The 20,018-nt window shown below is 39.3% G+C and overlaps 2 protein-coding genes across 2 annotated transcripts; one reads left to right on the top strand and one right to left on the bottom strand.

Moving 5' to 3' along the window:
- Positions 1-932: 932 nt before the first annotated feature.
- On the bottom strand, positions 933-9,078 carry LOC101855146 (peroxisomal membrane protein 11C). The gene is made up of 5 exons (XM_005109623.3): positions 8,896-9,078; positions 6,304-6,560; positions 5,310-5,485; positions 4,187-4,261; positions 933-3,457 (listed from the first exon to the last, which is right to left on the bottom strand). Exons 2-5 carry the CDS (start codon positions 6,541-6,543, stop codon positions 3,211-3,213), a joined length of 738 nt encoding a protein of 245 aa, XP_005109680.1. The 5' UTR covers positions 6,544-6,560; positions 8,896-9,078; the 3' UTR covers positions 933-3,210.
- A 260-nt stretch (positions 9,079-9,338) lies between these two features.
- LOC101855379 (uracil phosphoribosyltransferase homolog) lies at positions 9,339-19,239 on the top strand. The gene is made up of 7 exons (XM_005109624.3): positions 9,339-9,563; positions 13,046-13,088; positions 13,739-13,808; positions 14,647-14,709; positions 15,288-15,449; positions 16,681-16,779; positions 17,599-19,239. The coding sequence occupies exons 1-7, from the start codon at positions 9,400-9,402 to the stop codon at positions 17,703-17,705; spliced, it is 708 nt and encodes a 235-aa protein (XP_005109681.1). The 5' UTR covers positions 9,339-9,399; the 3' UTR covers positions 17,706-19,239.
- The last annotated feature ends 779 nt before the right edge of the window (positions 19,240-20,018 follow it).

The following is a 20,018-nucleotide window of genomic DNA, read 5'->3' on the forward strand; positions in this document are numbered from 1 at the left end:
CCATTGCCATTTCTGACCCTTGTAATGCATACTTGTTTTCAAAATTAATCATTGTTTCATGTTGGAATGTATTCCTTATTCAATTTCCTTCAATTTGATATATCACATGTTACGTTTTGAGCAATGGTTATGCTTAAATGAAGTTATTTTGTATATCACCTGAGTAGCCGAAATGAGTCACAAGTTAATTACGTCTAGACCCCAAAACAACTACTTCCGGAAAGAGTTAAGAAAGTAGTCGTACTTTTTGATTGAGTCAAAAAGAAGCATACTGACATGATAAATGTCATTAAGTGCTGGGTAAAAATATAGGAAGTATACACACCCTATCCATCATAAATACCACATCACAGTACCATTTGCCTTTGAGATAGAGTGCATCAGTGCCTTGTTATTTGGGAACATAAACCAATTAGGGGCCAACTAGAGTAGATTCAAGGAACTTCGCCACCTGGTCTCCCTGTTGTACTTTACAATGGAATAACCCACCTGACCTATTTTCAGACCAGTTCAAGTGTCACTAAATTCCATAGTTGATCGGGCAATTAAGAGCTTCCAAAGCTGGGTTCCCACTCACTAAACCACAGTTTTTAAAGAAAGTGGGGAGGGTACCGGTAGTTGAGAGACTGGGCCTGAAAACCCAGGTGAACCAGGTAAGGATTCCTGATACAACCTAATTAAAAGGCGTCCAGACCTAACCAAAAGGAACCCCCAGAATTGTGCCTCTACCAGGATCACAATATGACTACACGCCCAGTCATCAGCGGATTCTTTTTTTATCTTCTTCTTCTTCTTCTCCATCGCATCACATTTGAAGTCTGGTATCTGTTATAAATTGGGCCGTCCTGCTTAGTTCATCTGTCTGCCCATATAGCTTCTCTTGTAGTGTCAGTGGGGTTGGCCACGTTTCCTGTCTCAGGGCCCTGTGTGTCTTGCAGTGCTGAAGGATGTGTTCAACAGTTTGGTCTGCCTCTCCACACTAGCATTTTGGTGATTGTACTAGTTTAAAACATCTGTACATATGTTGTCTCAGTCTTGTGTGTTGTGTTCTTAGTCGGAAGATAATCACTTGTTCAGGGTTCTTTGATGATTTAGAATCATTATTTCAGAAGCAGCAACTCAAAGACAAGCCTGCTCAGGTGTGGAACTGCAATGAGACTGGGCTGCAGTTCTCACCAAATGCTTTTATTAGGGTAGTGTCCGAAAAAGGGTCACAGAATGTACTAGCCAGATGCAGCCCCTCCAAGGAAAGCGCCTTAGAGCCGATCTCAGGTTACTCAAGGCCTACTGCGGCCCGAATTAAGGCGAGGGTGGATGACTGCCAGCTCGATTTTGGAAAATTCTCTCAACCGCGGAAAATCGTGGATCCACCAACGGAAAACTGTGATCCTTGGTGGATAGACGATGAAATCGGAGTGCAGTGGTTTTCATGTGTTTTTCTTCAACACTACAGGGACTCAAGACCCCAGCTGCTCATACTCGACTCTCACCACAGTCACTAAGTGTTAGAGCTATTGGAAATTGCCCAAGAGGAGAACATACATATTCTGGCCCTGCCTCCTCACACCACCCACATCCTCCAGCCTCTTGACAAAGTCGTATAATTGAAACCATTCAAGACTGATACAGAAAGCATTGTACAGAGTTTCTTTCAACTTTTCCTAATCTGACCATCAACGAGGCGACATGGCCAAGAATTTTGAAGCAGATCTGGGACTCCACCTTGAGACCACCCCTGATAAAGACAGCATTCCAGGCCACCGGAATCGTGCCCTTGGACAGGAGACAGATCCCCCAATCTGTGTACATGCCCTCTGACACCATTAGAGGGATTTCCCCAAGAGCCCTACGATGTTGAGGCTGAAGTTTCCTTCCACAGTGTAGAGGCTCTTCAATTCCTCGGAGGTAGGCCTATGAACATCCACCTAATCATGGGTCTCAACTAAGAATTTTTTAAAAGGAGGACAAAAGACCATTTTCGCGAGACACCCATTATTATTATACTGTTTAACAAGAGTAAAGTGTGTTTACGAAGAGACCAGCTTTAAAGTGACAAAGTTACCCGAATCTTCTCTACCTGTTATGAAAACAGGTAAATAAAAATAAAAAGGAAAGTGAAAATATTCAGCATCCAAAAACAAATCTTGCAGTCACATTTCCAGCATTGGATGTTGAAAAAGTTGTAAGTATCTCAATTAAGTAAACGATAAAGAGAAACAAAGGACAGATGTGAGAAGCCCTTCCTTGGGGAAAAGAGGAGAGGTGGAAGTGTCAGCAAGTTCTCAGAACTTCATTTTCCTTAGAACAGAGAACTTCTCAGATCCTAAGAGACAACTCAGTCACACCAGAACAAGATTTTACCTCGCGTCACTTGTCGTTTCCATGGTTACCGAGACGGAAAGTAGAGCAGCTGCTACACTGATCCACAAACTGTAAACTCAAAATTTCAACTGAATAAATATCGTCACACAGAAGACAGATATGTGAACCTTTTGATTAAGAGTCAAGATTTTAAAAGATTTAGAGAAAACTATTCTGATGAGACTGCATTGTACAGCTCACAATGATGAAGAGAAAAGCCCACACAAAACAAAAGTGTAATTTTACGGTTACACATCTCTCGAAATAAAAACGGATCACAGTACTACATCCAACAAAGCCATAAACAATAAAAGTTGAATGTTGTTATACTCGTACCTTGAGTGCAAAAACTAACAAAACATAAAATTGGTCATTTCAAAAGAAACATTCTTGGTCTCTTGCATCCTGGAGAGGTGAAAGAAGAAGAAAAAAAAAGATGTAGACTTGAGATTTTTCACAAAATAATTATATCACACCTCGTCGCCTCAGAAGTATTTTGTCCAAAGTGTACTTAAGTTTTGGGCAAAATAGTTCTGAGGCGACGACCTGTATGTGCGAGCACCAATAACCATACGTGTTCTCTTATTGTTGGCAGGGTCGTGCATCCTGCTAGAGTGCAATGGGTCTATCTCTCACTTTCCCAAAACACTGGCAGGAAGGTGGGGAGAGGGTTCAAAATAAAACCTTATACAGTAAGACGAGTGAAGTCTAACAGAAACTAACAAATTTAAACCACATCTTGAGCATTTGTGAAAGCACTTTGTACCTCACGATTCCGTTCAAATTTTGCACGTAGCAGTCTCAACATATTTCAGCATAACATATCTTCAAAGCACTTATCTAAACAATTCAGACAGTTGGCGCTGTCGTTGGCCAGTTTCTGTACAACATGATAGTTGTGGCAATCAATCCAAACACTCCGTTGGTCGCAGGCGACAACTTTTGTGACCACAGAATACCAGGCGGCATCCAGGACACAGCGTTGACCAGGTCACAACACGAGTGTGCCAACAGCAGCAGGACGTCTCTGCGCTCGCTGGCCAGCTTCTTCAAGTTGTCCTTTATCTCCGCATTTTGGCTGGAACCTTGCCCAGAACTGAAGCAGAAGAAAGGAAACAAATGTCAGCAGGAAAGGGGAGAAAAACACAGAAACAAGAAGGAGCAATCAGTAGCCCTTTCCAACATGTAATGCACACTCTCTGACTTCAATTCATTCACAATATGGTAATCAGTTGAAAGCAGCATGTATAATATTGTTGAGAAAAAAGACTTTCAAAATGTCACTTTAAGATGTATGATACAATTGTCAATTTTGATTTGAAACAAGCAAGAAATATAAGCAAATCTTATAGTACTGACTTACAAATAAAACTCATCCATACAATACTGTAACACTCATAAGACTAACTGGGCTGCATGTAGCCACATTTCTAAATTACTTTTGACATCAGGGAAGTTTCATTACCTATTTTTCCTACTCCGAAGATGTATTTTATAAAATAAAACAATTTCTGGGTACCAGTCGTGAAGAGACATGACGATAAAAATAATTTCTCCTCCTCATCCAAATCAAGATATCTAGTGAGAATCAGTGTCAAGCTTTAAAAGATCAACTTCCAATATTTTGCATCTTCCTAAGAATGTACAAATCAAAAATTTATTTACACAACAAACAGATCTAAGATCTAAGACAAAAACCGAATTTGATTTTTTTCAAACTTCAGATTTTTCAGCGTCTTATCCTTAAATCATTCGTATTTTTATTACCCAGTTCATAGGGAATAACCCCCCCCCCCCAAAAGCATCAGTTTTACACTAAACTCACCCATCTTTGTCAAGTTGTCTCTGCTTTTTTAGTTTCAAGGCTAACATTGCCAGACCTCGGAGTTTCAGCAGTCCTCTGAAAGAAACATAATTTGAATATATATATATATAAGAGTTTGAAAGCTTTACCCTCACAGTCCAATTTTAACTTCTCCCGTCAAAGCTATTTTTAACCACTTCAAAAAAAGATAAGACAAAATTTGAAGTGAGTGAAGCACTCATTTCTACAAAAAAAAAAGCGCCCAAAACAACTTGAATTTAGTGCAAAATTACCTTCTTCATGTTGTTGGTAGTCATTTGCACTGTTGGTTTTGATATAATTTTTCTGCACCTTCAAGTTGGAAAGTATTACCAGCGGATGAAACCGTCCACATTGCACATTTAGTGTGAGGATTGAATTGTTCTCATCAAACTCAAGTGGTTAACACTTTGGCGTCGCATCTCACCGATATCTACCACCTAGTTTCTTTGGATTTTCCCCAAAATGCCTTTGCCTTTGATGGCACGAGTTTTTACTATATGAGCCTTGTCACAGCAAAGTGTTAAACAATCACCTCAACTTATATATACCATTCTTTGGTTCTAAGCTTAGAAGCTAAAGCTGCCATTTTCTAGATAGGCAATAACAGCACACTATATCATGTTACATTATAAAAATGAATATATTATATATATATATTATATACAGTAAAATAAAAATCTCTATAACAAAAACTTAATAGGAGCAGAGAATTCCTTCATATTAAGCAGATTTCCAGTTGAGGAAAGCTGCGATGCAAATAATGCTGAGGAGAAAAAAGAAACAGGGATTCAAAATCCCTTTCTGGTAACAGGAATCTCGTACTTAAACAAATCCAACTGTATACAAATCATGTTTACTTGATAATCTCAAGTTAAACAAAGAGAACTGTACACAAATCATGTTTACTTGATAATCTCATGTTAAACAAAGCCAACTTTATACAAATCATGCTTACTTGATAATCTCATGTTAAACATACCCAACTGTATACAAATCATGTTTACTTGATAATCTCATGTTAAACAAAGCCAACTTTATACAAATCATGCTTACTTGATAATCTCATGTTAAACACACCCAACTGTATACAAATCATGCTTACTTGATGATCTCCACCAGCAATGAAACTGCCCAGATGAAGAGACCAACCAACAGCATTGGGGTTGGAAGCCCATCCAGAATTTTCTTCTGTCTCAACCAGGCAATATGCTCTGATGGGTAGAACGCCTGGTTCAGCAAAGAGCTTAACACCTCCAGAATCTGCATTATGCCTTTTTCCTTTTATAAATGGAGACAAAACATGTTTTCATCAGTTGGTTTCACCTAAAGAATTTAATGTAACTTATTCAAGCAAAAAAATATTTTTCAAATATATGTGAATAGGCGAAAATATAGTGAGATACATGTGCCAGCTTTGATCTCTACAGAAACTGTTATTATAATCTTTACTAAGAATTATTATACCCTGAACAACTAAAATGAATCATAATTCAATGAAAACAAATCTGAACCTTGAACAAAATAGCCAAATTTTAAGCTTTGAGCCCCCTTTCAACGCTGTGACGTTATTTAAGAGGTTGCTGATCTTGAAGCAGAAAGTTTTTCACAACATTATTTCAGTATACAGTATAACACGGACAGGTCAAACACAAAATACTTGAAATCATGCGTCCGTCAAACTGTACCCGCGGTTCTGTTTAATTTTTTCTTCTTTATCTCTGTAAGTTACCCCTCGAACTACTGATCCCTCGAACTATCGAGGTCGGTCCTGATGAATTTGAGCTCTCCGCGTTATACTGTCAGTGGATATTTTTAAGACAAGCTTTTGACCTGAAAAACTTATGAAACCTCCTGGGAAATGGTATTTGCACTATGACTGTGGACTCATGCCCACACATATGTTTGGATACAGCGGTAACCAAACTATCCTAGGCAGGAAATATGGTAAGTTATTGATGGTTATTTCACAACTTTCTATCCTGTGGCAAAGTAAACTTGTCCGCATATATATATATATATATATATATAAATTTAAAAATAGATGGGCCAAGCAAAAATATCTTCAGCTCCCAGGTATACAAGAGAAAAGTACGTACCTTGAACCCAAAACCTTTCGATAGATTAAACAAGAACATAGGCAAGTCATCAAATAGTCTGAGAATGACACGGCATGCTCCCATCTCCGCAGAGAGAGTCCTCCACTTGACTTGAGCAGGAGTCTTGCCATCTCCACCCATATACATTCCTGCGTAGGTGATCCATCGTATAAAGCGATCCCGTCCTCTGTAGGTCTCCAGGACATTGACAAGACTGACTAAACTTTTAACAAGAGCCATCCTCTTGTTTCCAGGAACTGTAGAATGAATAGAAGGTAATTATAACTCTTTACCAAACTTTTATCAAGTCATTAAACGAGGCAAAGAAAATAAAATCAAAGAAATATAATTTGACTAGGGCAAAGAATGCAGATGGGATTAGATTAGCAGAAGAGGATGGACATGATTTTTGGGTAAACAGTTTGCCAACCCCAGTCCAAAGAACAGAATTTTAGGGTTTATCTAATGGAAAAAGAAACAGGACGATGTGTTCACAGGTCATGTGAGGTGTGTGTGTGAGTGTGTGTGTGTGTGTGTGTGTGTGTGCGTGCATGTGTGTGTGCGTGCGTGCGTTATGGTTATAAGAGGGGGCAGGAGGGGGAGGAAGCCTCCACAAGTAAATCTAGAATTTAAGACCAATGAAGACCTGGTGGCAACAAATTTTAGGCAACCTTTTATTTCGGGGGGGGGGGGGGGAGGGAGGGGGAGAGGGCAGATCTGCTAACCAAAACCACTTTTATGACAAAAAAAATTAATTAGACTTTTCCTCAGCAGGATCCTCCCTAAAAACTGGAATTTAGTGGAAAAAATTGGAATCTCCAGAACCCCAGTAGATCAAAATATAAACTAACCATGACAAATTAAGGTGAATTGTAAATAAACGCAAATAAAAGTGCATATTTTCACGTCACTTATTATGATATATAAGTGGCGCAAATGTTGCATATAAACCTGTGTAATTTCACTTCAAGTACAACAAAAGATAAATTACTGAAAGAAATGGAATTTAAAAGAAAAAAGAATTTATGCAAATCTGATCAGGGTTCTTTGACAGGCCACAGAAAATCGGAAAGCTTCGATTTTATCTGAGTAGGCCTACTTGTCAGGTCTCGGAGTTCTTTGAGGGACTTAAATTTTAAGTTATCAGTATTAGTAAGTCGCTTTTTAGCTTTTCGGGCATAATGCCATGAGCCAGGGGTTGAACAATCATGTATTATACATGCGTTGAACAGACCTGCACATAATTGAAAATATAATGGTGTGTGTGTTTGAGTGTGATAGTGTTTGGGTCTGTGTGTATGAGTGGGAAAACGGGTTGTGAGGGGGGAGGTGTAGTCTCAGACAGTAGGGTTGCGCGAGATCTCGATCCACAAAGATTGGAGATTGGCGAGCCGATCATGATCGGGATCGATCCAATCTCGATCTCTAGTCGCTCACCGAGTTCTTATCGCTCACTAACTCTGATCTCTTCCACAAGGGGAGACAACTCAAACTTGCAGAAGTGCTTTGTTCTTCTAAGGTCAAAGACCCCAACTCCTAGACCCCTAGCCTAGTGATTGCGCAGGGGGAGAGAGGCAGCGGTGACAGAGCGGTGGTGTGGGGCTGTTGCAGTCTTCCCTTCCGGTGTCGATGAATACGGTACAGTACTTAAAACCCCCATGAATAAACTGCTTTTGTGAGTGCTATGTTTTCGACCGTAACAGAAATAAAATGGTATAAGTTTAACGCCCCTATCAACACTATTAGGTTATTTAAGAGGCGGGGCCTCCGAGTTTAACGTCCATCTCCGAAAGGACCGAGCCACATGGGAAATTCGTGCAAAGTGCCTTTCCCAAGAACACAACGTCGGACCGAGCTGAGGCTCGAACCCCCAAACCCGCAATCTCACAATTACGAGTCCGGTAGCCTAACCACGCTACCGACGCCACGACCATAACAGGCATCACCTAGCTTATATATTGGTAAATCAATTGATAAACAACGCACAAAGGTTTAGACATTTAAAGAATTGAACCAAACAAGGAAGATTACACGGCACAATGAGTTATAATATATTTATATTACACTGCCCATGCGTATTTTTTTCATGGAATAAAGGAGTAAAACCACTGGCTCTGCTCGATCACGATCAGTGGGTCCACAGCTCTTTGTCTTTCTTGTTTTTGTTTGTTTTCCCACGCTTGCGTCTGAAAATAATATTCTATTTTATGGAGCTATGCATCTTTAATACTGTAGATGCCGTGTTAATGGCGTTATCATGCTATGTTTGGAGACAGATCTCAACATATTAATTATTTCAAGCATAATAAGGCTACTCATACTGTATGCAGTTGCGCGCGCCATTAAATACTCTTTAAAAAGTGAATAATAACAGACTACGTCTAGATCTACGGCACGGTACTAGATCTACTGTATGTCTGTGTTATTTATAGTTTAGTTCAATAGCAGATCTAGTTGTTGTAGCCTAACGACATCTGAGTTTAGACTTGTTATTTATGCCGTGCCGTGCATGACTGCTAAATAAGCAGCCGGCTAGCTGTTACAGTAAGCAGGTTCTCTTAACAAATCCAGGTTTGATACAAAACTAAATACCTCTTGGCTACACAAGTTGAGCTCAGTACCACCAGATGCAAGGCCTGTCGAGCGTTCACCGCACGATCAAGTAGGGCAAACACACGCAAAGTTGATGAGTGAAGGGAGAATAGAGGCAAGAGAATCTAAGAAGACAGTGAGTGAAGGCAACAACACAGGAGGTCAAGGTTCAAAGTGCAATGGCATTGGTGTATAAAAAAGCTGCTATAATCCCCAATCGACATATTACAAAACAAATAAATAATTACAAATTTCAGAAAAAAAAGATAATGCTGTTAGATTTTGTTCACATTGCCTATAATATGCTTCTTTTGGACGGTTTATTTCTTAATTAAATTAAATATTCTTCAACATATTGCTCATCAAGCAGAAATACCCTAAATGCTGACACATTCATTTTAGCCTTGTGGTCTTTAAAAATACCTGGCCAGTGAGTAGAAACAAACGAAGCTGTCTGTTCCACGCGGAAACAGCAGTCGAAAATTGAAAATCAGTTTATAAACAATGGAGCCTGATGTTATTCCTCTGTCCGAGCAATCTGCCGAGAATAAAGTGATGCCATTGGAATCTAATACAAATGATGAAGAGGACTTCGATTTAGGAGCAAACGTTGTCCAGCTGCGTGTTACAGATGGCATTAGAGAACTTCAAACAGTTATACGCGACAAGTAAGTGTAATGAAATAGTGGGGCTCGTTATGTCACTGATTCACTGATGACTGATGGTGATTTCAGCAGTATGTTACGTGTTAGACCTTGTGTTTTTTATTATTAATATTGCAGCCAGGAACAAGACCTCCATGTTTTCCCCTTCTGTACTTTGGGGACGTTCTGTTGTGGAATTAATTAATTGAATTTTGTGATTGCCCATGCCAGATGATGCCATGCCATATGTCTAGAACTCTACTCTACTTTAGAGATATATTATATTATTATAGATCTATAGAAGAGAATCTAGATTCTAGGGATAGAATCTAATCTAGACTAGATTTTCTAGATCTAGAGAAGATCAGAAGATCTCTGTACTCTAACTCTAAACCAATCCCTCCGGTTACAAGTCAATTTAGTAGGTGGTAGATAGAGTCTAGAATCTAGGTCCAATTATGGCCCCGGCATGGTTCATCGGATGATGACAATCTGACTTTGTCGACTGAAAGACCAAATCAACAGAGAACGTTCGGAGAAATAGTGCCGATCGTTATTTTTATTGACAATTGAATGTAGAATAAAGATATCTAGATCTAGATCTATATCTAGATTGAAAGTGGCTATTCTCACCCGCCCGGAAGTTCTCGCAAGATCAACTCCTCCCCTCTTCTCTCTCTCTCCGTCTCTTTCTGAATACTGTCTATCGGTGTGGACGATCAAATTGACCAAAACAAAGTTTAAAAATGATGTTAGAACACAAAAGTAAATAAATTTGGTTGTCTACAAAGATGCTACGGCTATTTAACTTTTCGAATCGAGCCGAACTACGCGGGTCACCATTTTGTTTTGCCCGGAAATTCTTGCGGTACTCCTCTCTCTCTTTCTCTCTCTCTCTCCACTGCCCACAGACAAAATTGTACGCTTTTAGTAGGCTACAATTGTAATGGAACGTTTGTTCATGGCACAGAATTCTACAATTTTTCTGTTATCACAGTGTAAAATTCTGTGGTTTAGGGTGAACGCGCACCGGGTGAGAATAGCCACAAGACTCGCCTGCACTATTCTCACTCCGGGTGAGAATAGAGGTGGCCATCTAGATTATAGATCTAGTGGAATTATAATTATTGTTCAATTGTAATTTTTTTGTTCATCTTTAAAAAGGCTTAGCCTGTAGCCTTGCAGGCCTTGCCTGTAGTTACTAAAGCTAAACCACTATCTCTATGACTATGAATATGAGATACTGTACAGAAGAAGTAGGAGGCTAGAATCTAGATTCTAGTTTTTAGAGTTCCCAAAAACCCTCGTCCTGTAATTTTTATTTTTTCCCCATGACATGACCCATATGTGAAGCAAAAAGGCAGAGGAGTAGGATGACCCTGTGACAAATGACCTCTTCAAGTGTGTAGTGTAGTACCCGCTGTAAACCCGGCCGCTGTTTTATATAAAGGAGTCCATCCCTCATTTTTAAGGCCTTTTGCCCTCTCCGAAAAATGTAGTTAAATTGGTTTTGGGATTTTTATTACTATTACGAAGTGATTATTTCTCTGAACGCTGGGGAAAATATACTTGACCTCTATTTCTCCGAACGATTTTCGTATTTTTGGTTATTTGCGAGAGTTCGGCCCTGCCATTCTGCAAGGACTGGTAAGAAACATTTTTTGCATCAAATTCAAACATAGAGCTGCTTATATAAACGGAGTAAGGAAGGGGGAGATATAGAGAATCAGAAAGACAGAGAGAGAGAGAGCAAAACAAAGATATAGAGAAGTGTACAGTGGACGGCTTAAGTTGACAGGAGCAAGGAAAAGGGGGATGAAGAAATAAAGACATAGAATGAGAGAAAAACAGGGAAAGAAAGACAGACAGAGAGAAAGAGAGAGAGGGAATGGGAGGGAAAGAGAGAGAAAGAGAGGGAGTGGGAGGGAGAGAGACAGAGACGAGAGAGAAAACGACAGTGAGTGAGAAAGAGAGAAAATAGGAGAGAGGAGACAGATAGGCAGACAGATCTATTGGAAACAGCCGGGTAGTAGTGCTGGGCGGTACCGGCGAAACCCAGTGTCGGTACTTTCTCGGCACTGCCGAGAACCGCGGTACCGGTACTGGGAATGACACCAGGAGGTGACGTCACAGACTGCATCTCGCGTCGCCACGATCAGCGCCGCCCGCATCCCCTACCAAACACACACACACACATAAGAATTGGAGAGACGTACTATGATGCAAAACACCTTTGAAGTTTGCTGCCGCGCGGGATTAAACTTAGCATGCAGAATTTTTTAAATGATTATTGCTGCTAAAAATTGATTTCATTTTCGGAATCAGCGTATCAAAATATGCAAAGTGGCTCGCGTAAAACCTGATTTGATGCCGTATTTAAATTTTATATTAAAGTAAGTACACTTTTTTTAAATTGTCAATTTTGAATCTGAAGTCATGTATCAAGGTCACCTGCTGCGTTGTGCATCTGATGTCACAGCTGCCAGGCCTAGGCCTACACACTGCACACTTCCCGTGGCCCAGTAAAAAACCGTTGGTGTCTGCTCCTTCCCAGAGCCGCTACTAACTGTTGGTGTCTTCTCCTTCCCAGAGGCGGTACTGGAGGTCAGGTGTTGGTACTGACCCCTCCTTCGGTAGAACTGGGAATTCCGGTACTGGGTACCGGTACCTGCCCACCCCTACCAGATAGAGAAACACAGAGAAGGAACCAGCAGAGACAGAGAAAGAAATAAAAGCTGCCAGAGACAAGCAGGCATAATAAGCCCCCTTGAGTATCGCTTGACCCACCTATAAATAAGCTTTTATATTTATGGCGCTCGACTGGTTCTTGTAGGAATTATTCCCACTTCCCGCCTGTTTCCACTGGCTCTTCGCAGTTTTTTTTAATGTGCGTGTGCCTTTACCCCCTACATGTTTTCAAACAAGAAACAAGCTGAAGATTCCCCCCCCCCCCCGATCTCGCAGCCCACTTCCCCTTTCCCCCAGGCTTTATTTTACAGAGCATTCAAAGAATAGAGTTCAAGTTTATTTTTACTGAGTGTTCGAAGAAAAATAGAGTGAATGTTTATTTTCTCGAGCATTCGGAGAAATAGAGCCGGCCTTTTTATCAAAGCAAGGTTGAAATGGAGGGAGGGGAGTGAAGGCAGGTGTGCTAGCTAGTGACAGCCTTAGAGGATATATTCAGTTGATTTTTGTTGTATGTATGTTCGTCCACACCTGTTATTCGTGTGTCCTCAAGTACCTATGTTGTTCACGTATTCACAGGTATACCTGTGTCAAGCGTGACTTTGTATTGTTATTGAAATAAAAGACATAATAAATTCGAAACAAAGACTGTGAAAGTTATTTAAGCCTAATATCTACCCGCGGCTCTGACCATTTTTTCACTACCCCTTGTTTCTTTCGAGTGGATCTATGGGTACTTTCATAACTGGTGCACCTTGTATATTTCCTCACACAACTGAATTTTAAAGAAAAATAAATTGTATATTATTTTTCTCTCACAGGTCGACACCGCGGAATGACTTCATTTTCTATGCTGACCGCCTTGTGAGTTTCATTTTGATTCCGGTATTTTTATCATCCAAAAAGGAAGAACTTCAGTAACAAACGACCTCCCCAACAAAAACGCAATAAAGAGGAGACCTAGCCCTCTGTTCTACTCTGTCTCTTAGTGGTTGCTCGTTACGGAAGTCCTCCCTCCAAAATAAAATAAAATGTAGAAGAATCTAGTTCAAATTTTACTGTATAAAAATTGATGTCTATGTGATGGGAAATGGATATTGGTTGTTGGTATAATTCTTTAAAAGGTCTGGTCCAACAATCATAAATGTCTTGTGTTGTCGCATTCATTGTTTAAAATTATTTATATTTTATATATTAATATGAAAATTGAATTCAAAATTTGTTACATGATATTATAACAATAAAGATACAAGCTATATAGATATAGAATATATAAGATATAGTATCCCACAGAAAGTAAGATGATTGATGGAATCCAACTTGAATCATGATGGTCTTTTGTATGTTACTTAATTTCTTGAGCATTACCGTTATGCCACAGATGGCTTTGAGGTAACATACTCTGACGCTGATTTCACCTGGGATGTTTGCACTGAGAGGGGCAGATGTGTTTATATATTAATTAATTATATAATACGATTATGAGATTGTTGAAGTATTTCTTGTCTCCACAGATAAGACTTGTTGTAGAAGAGGGTTTGAACAAGCTTCCTTACAGAGAATGTTCAGTGACAACTCCCACAGGTTAGTTAGACTAAAAGCCTTACCACTTGTACTACTTATTTTTGTTGAGATTCATGGAATCACCCCTCTGTGTTCTCTGCTTGACAGTGTAATTATAGGTTCGTTGGAAAACTGTAAGTTCTCCCAGATTATTTTGAACAAATACAACAATAGAGTCAAAAAGGGAAGAAATGGGATGCAGTGTGTATCGATGGTGTTCTGCTCAACAGGAGGAAATGATTCAACCTGTATTTTGTTTTAAAACCATTGCCAAAGTCATTCTGTGGATCCTTTAAAAAATTTCAAAATTCACCAAACACTTAATAGTTGTTATTCAAAGACTGATGGAAGTTGGACTTTTCTGGTACCCTTCTCTTGAAGCTGGGGTTCATTTCAAGTTCATGAGGAATTCATTTGAAAAATCGTTTCTCTAAGCTCTTGACCAGTTTTCCTGGTGTGATCCCATAGTGACACTGTGTGTCCCGAAGCATTGAGTTCCAGTATATCTCATTAGGTTCTCAAGTGAAGTTGTTGAAAATTTTATAAATATCAGAGTTTGATTTTTATATATTTGTTTTTATGATAAATTGAAACTTACTTTCCTGTTCTTATAGAAATAGCAATGTAAAACTGAAGCTGAAAGGAAATAGGAACCTTAAATTTATTTATGTGGCTTGCAGTTCATGTCCAATTATAACATATGGTTTCATTCAATTAAAACTTAGGTGTTTTATGATAAACTTTGTCTGCTTGATCCTTGAAGAACACCTGCGTGCTTTCAGGGTTGTTGTTTTTTTTTCAATTGTTTGAATTCAATTTTCAGCTGGTCTTGACTCAACTTTTTTATTCTGTATATCAGGTCATACCTATGACGGTCTTCGGTATGAGAAAGGAAATTGTGGTGTCAGCATCGTTCGAAGTGGTGAGTTGTGTTTTGCATTTTCCATATGGTCCTTTTTCCAGAAATGTTCAGGTTACCTTTGTAATGAAACCTGTTCTTAAATATCAATCAATACTGAGACAGGTTGAAATATCAAGTTAACATGATTTGTTACTAACAGTTGAAACGTGTTTGATATAGGAACCTGTTTGTTTCTCCTGACTTGAGTTGGTCAAAAGTGATGTCAGTGATATAATATATATATATATATATATATATATATATCAGAAATATAGATGGCCACCTGTGTCAATGGGCTTGTATGTGTATGTGCACAAGGTGTGTATAGTTATAGTAAAACAAATGTGCTGTGTATGTGTGTAAATGTCTGAAATGTGGCTTACAGTTCATGTCCAATTATAACATATGGTTTCATTCAATTAAAACTTAGGTGTTTTATGATAAACTTTGCTTGATCCTTGAAAAACACCTGCATGCTTTCAGGGGTTGGTTTTTTTTGGTGCTTTATTAGTCTATGATGAAAGTATAATGTACTCATTGTACACTTGTTTCTATCTATTCCTAATGGCAATATAAATAAAACTGCTTGTGTGCCACAGGGGAAGCCATGGAGCAAGGGCTGCGCGACTGTTGCCGGTCAATACGGATAGGGAAAATATTGATCCAGAGTGACGAGGATACTCACGATGCCAAAGTGGTCTACGCAAATCTCCCAAAGGACATTCACCAACGCAAAGTTTTGCTGATGTATCCCATCATGTGTAAGTTTCTGATCCAGCTGCTGATCTCAAGGCTGCTGGATGGGAAGATAGATCTTCAACATGACTGTTTTGTTATTATGATGATGGGTGGTCGGCGGGTGCTCTGGTATGGTTTGCTCCTTCTTTCCTATCAAAATATCTGTCATCCTTATCTCCCCTCTTTCTTTTTTGTGTATGTTACTCTCTTGTAACACATAATCTATTCTTCAGCGCTTATATGACCTTATTGTGTTGCAAGTGCGGTAAAGCTCTTACTAAAACTTTTTTAATGGTCTCTTCAACAGGGTTATTTTATTATTATAATGATTATGGTCTCTTCAACACTGCTATTTTATTGTTATGATGATGATCATCTCTTCAACATGGCTATTTTATTGTTATGATGGTCTGTTCTATTGGGGCTCTGGTGCCTCTGGTGTAACAGTGAGGCTTGTCGCCATTTTGTAGAAAAAAATGTAAGTCAGATTTCCAAATGGGGAAGTCTATTTTATCTAGTGTCTTCATCTTTTTGTTCAGATACTCATTGTAAGCAGCTGTGTCACTAAATTAATGTTTTTCAAGGTGGGCGAGATATTGAGAGAAAGCCTTGTGCAGGCCGGATGACTGTTTTCTTGAGTACAGTACACTGATGTGTTCAATGGAATATTGGTCTTCATAAAGCTGGGCAAGAGTGTGATGAGTTTGGAAGTCTATAAAATCACGTTTAATTTTCACGGTAGATTAGATGAAAGGATTCAATTATTTTGTTGACCAAGTCCTAAGCACGCTACAATCTTATCTTCCATGTTGGTTGGGATTTTTTTCCTTGCTTGGTAGCATGGCGATGGGCTAGACGAACTGAGCTTGTTGGCTGTAGTTTGTTGACTCCTGTCCTACTGGCAGGGTACATTCTGTCAACTCCTGTCTTGCAGGAAGGAAAAAACAGGCTGCCTCCTAAATGCTGTAAATTATATCGTGTGGGGGCATTAAACATTTACTGTTATCGTTATTTTATTGTCACCGATAAATAGCGTTGCTTTTTTAGTTCCTGATACTCTGAAGGGATCTAGCTTACTGTCTGTCAATTTGGTCTTCAACTGCATTTCCCTAGGTTCTATGGATGACAGTATGAGCTGAGATTTTAACCTACGGTGTATATTCGCCGTTTTTTTTATCTGTTGAAAGTGTCATTGTGTTTACAAAATGATCCCTGGAGCACTGAGTTGAAGAAATCTCGTTGTACTTTCCTCAGGCACAGGCAACACAGTGGTGAAAGCTGTCAGGATCCTGGCCATGCACAACGTCAAGCAGGAGAACATCATCTTGTTAAATCTCTTCTGCACCCCTCATGGTAATTATACTTGTGCTTGTTTCTAAAAGAAAACTTGTGTCCTTGTTTTTTTCTTTGTGTCTCCTGCGTGTCCATTAACACAGAGACATTAGTAAACTGTCCTGGGTAACTAGCTCAGCTGAAAATCAGTGCTGACAGAAGGAATGCATTATACCCCCTGGCAATGAAAAAGTTAAGGAAAGTAGATAAGGTGTGGGATTTTGTACAAATTGTCTTGAAATGTTCAGTTGTGTGGCCCAAATTGATGGTTGCTCTGTCAATAGTTGGATGTTTACAGGGCAGAGTTGCTGTCAGCTGTGGGTCTGACCATGTGACTGGGGACAGATGTGTGCTCTGTGCGCTGTGTGGGTGGAAAGTGTTACGCCTACCTCAAATTTAATTCCACAGAGCTTTGTATTTAATTTGATGGGACATAAGTTGTTGCTACTTATTTGTACCCATGCATTGTCCCTGCACAGAACAGTCCTTATTGCATCATCGGGGAGTGCCTGTAAAGAAGTAAATGACAAAAAGAGAAGCAGCTGTCATGAATCGTTTTAAATACCTTACTGTGATGTCAAATGTTAAGATCTTAAATTTGTGACCGTGTTTCTTTCACTTTGTTTATTTGTGAATTAACATGTATATCTTTGCTTCATAGTTTGAAGCTCACCCATCCAAAGCCACAATGTTAGGATTAGTGTTTTTTACACAATTCTGTCTATGTCATTCTTATGATATTACTGCTAGCTGTTTTTTTAACTGATCTTATGCTTGAAATGATGATTCCTGTGACTTTACTGATGCTGACTGATGCACTTTGTCTGTTTTATATTTCAGGGGCCAAAAAAATCATCGCCGAGTTCCCTGGCTTGAGAATTTTGACTTCAGAAATTCATCCTATTTCACCGAGTCATTTCGGACAGAAATATTTTGGCACGGACTAAAGATCTGCTTCAAGATTCATCTCATTGCAGCCAGCAGGCAGTGGGAGGTCTAGACACGGGTCTGCAGTGTTAAACATCCCCTGAAGCTATCGGACAGCGGACAAGCAGTCAGGGGGACTCGAGTGTGTTCAAAGCAATTGCAGAATCATTTGTTTGGAAATTACGATTTGGTCCTTAGATTTAAAACAGCCTTGTCAAAGAGCCTGCTTCACCAGACCCGGACTTGTCAAGCGTGTGTGCATCAGGCACTGGTTGAATCGTGCTGTTGTTTATTTACAATTGATATTCCCTTCTAGTAATGGATGATTCTGATCATATGTTGTGTTCCACTTTGAAAATTTGTCTAAAATTCTCTATCAGCAATGTTTGTGTTTTCAATCAAATTTTTTAGTTTGTCTTCTGTCCTTTTCTGTAAAATGAGATATATCAGCCATCTTGAGATTCTATTTTTATGTAACCAAGCGACGAAAGAAATCTCTCCACATGTCATAGAGTGAGGAAAGTTCCGAATGTCTGGACAAGATAGATCAGGAACTGCCAGACTCAAATTTGGCAGCTTCTTGTTTCCTAGCACAGTGCAGACATGGTTTTGTTTTAAATGATTTACAACATAAAGATCTCATTTGTCAAGTATCGTAGAATTAGGATGTACCCGTGTCAAGTTTGAAGTGGTGTGGATAATTCGGAGCGGTGTGTGAATGGAGAGACGTCGGCTACTCAGCCTCAAATATTTTCAGCATCCGTCTTGTTTACTCAAATCAAGATTCACTAGTAAAGATATTGTGACAGGAGAAACTGTTTTTGTTCGTTAGAGTTTTACAAAAATTTAGATGTTAGTGGAGAGTTAACAAATAACTCGCTGTTGTCCTGTGGTTGGCTCTCATGTACTTTCTGTATAGTGGTTGGCTCCTGTAGTTTCTGTATAGTGGCTGGCTCCTGTACTTTCTGTATAGTGGTTGGCTGTATAGTGGCTGGCTCTCCTGTACTTTCTGTATAGTGGTTGGCTCTCCTGTACTTTCTGTATAGTGGCTGGCTCTCCTGTACTTTCTGTATAGTGGCTGGCTCCTGCACTTTCTGTGTGTCACGACAATCTATCTCAAAGGCTCCACTGAAATAAGGAGGAATGGTTTATTTTTACTTTCAGCTGCTTTTCCTGCAACCACTCTAGCACTTTGACCGTAATTTTCACGTTGGGGGCAGGGTAACTCATGTTGTCCAAATATGTTTGGTTTTACAGCTTTCCCTCTCCAAAGCTCTATTCTCAAAGACAAAGTATGTTTTCTTCTTCTATCCTTACCACAAGTGGACATAGGCCAAAAACAGCTGGACTTGACTGTGTCTGTTTTTGATGAATTTGAAAATTTTGCTAGTATTATGTTTCTTCCTTTGCAGGTCTAGGTGACTGCTTTTCTTTAGATTTGGACAATTTTGGTGCTATCAATGTTTTTGGGATAAACTGATCTTTTCATTTTATCTTGCACGATTCTACCTTCCTGGAGGGTTCCTCTTTTCTTGTGTAAAAAAAACTGGTGCATGAAAAAAAAAACCTACTTATTTTTGTAGTATGAGGGGGGGGGGGTAGGGTAGTGATAAATAGGAATTTTTGGTCAGGGGTTGGGTTGTGCCCTCTGACCTCTAGGGGGAAAAATTAAACAATAGAATTGTGGGTTCAATGAGATGAATACATGTATGAATGTTGAAATTACAAAAGTGTCAACTTGACACATATGTTATGTTATACTTTGTGTGTCCCTGTGGGTCGATGGAATTTATAAGAGCAGATGCACAAAACTTGAACTGACACCAGTGAATAAAGATTCTAGATATGTTGCTGTCCCAGAATGTCATATGGTGTCCGAGTCCAAGCAAGTTATTGAAATGAAAACCATACTGCTGTTTTATTTATAGCCATACCTTTAATTTTTAAAGAAAACGCTTTTTTTGTTTTGGTCATAGCCATTTTTTTTTTTTACAAAAATGTTATGTACTTGATACAGCCTTCTACTGGCAAGAGAATAATATTTTTTTCCTCCACTCTATGAGTTCAGAACGGCAATAAATAGAGTCAGCAGTGTCAAAGAATACATTTATAAAAGGACGTTATGCTGAAAGGGGCGTGAGGCTCGATCCCCGTGGCGACCAGTTGTTCTTTCATGGCGTTCTCACTCTGTATCATGTTTGCTGCTGTTGTGACGTCATTTACAAGCAAGCTGTCTGTGTAATTCATTCCAACATGATAGGTGTTTTGGAACCGGAATAGATTTTCTTAATTTCTGTTCGAGTTTGTTATTGTTGAGCTTTGAAACAGGAAGG

Source organism: Aplysia californica, unplaced genomic scaffold, assembly GCF_000002075.1.
Source record: "Aplysia californica isolate F4 #8 unplaced genomic scaffold, AplCal3.0 scaffold00797, whole genome shotgun sequence".
In the NCBI taxonomy this organism is placed as follows: Eukaryota; Metazoa; Mollusca; class Gastropoda; order Aplysiida; family Aplysiidae; genus Aplysia; species Aplysia californica.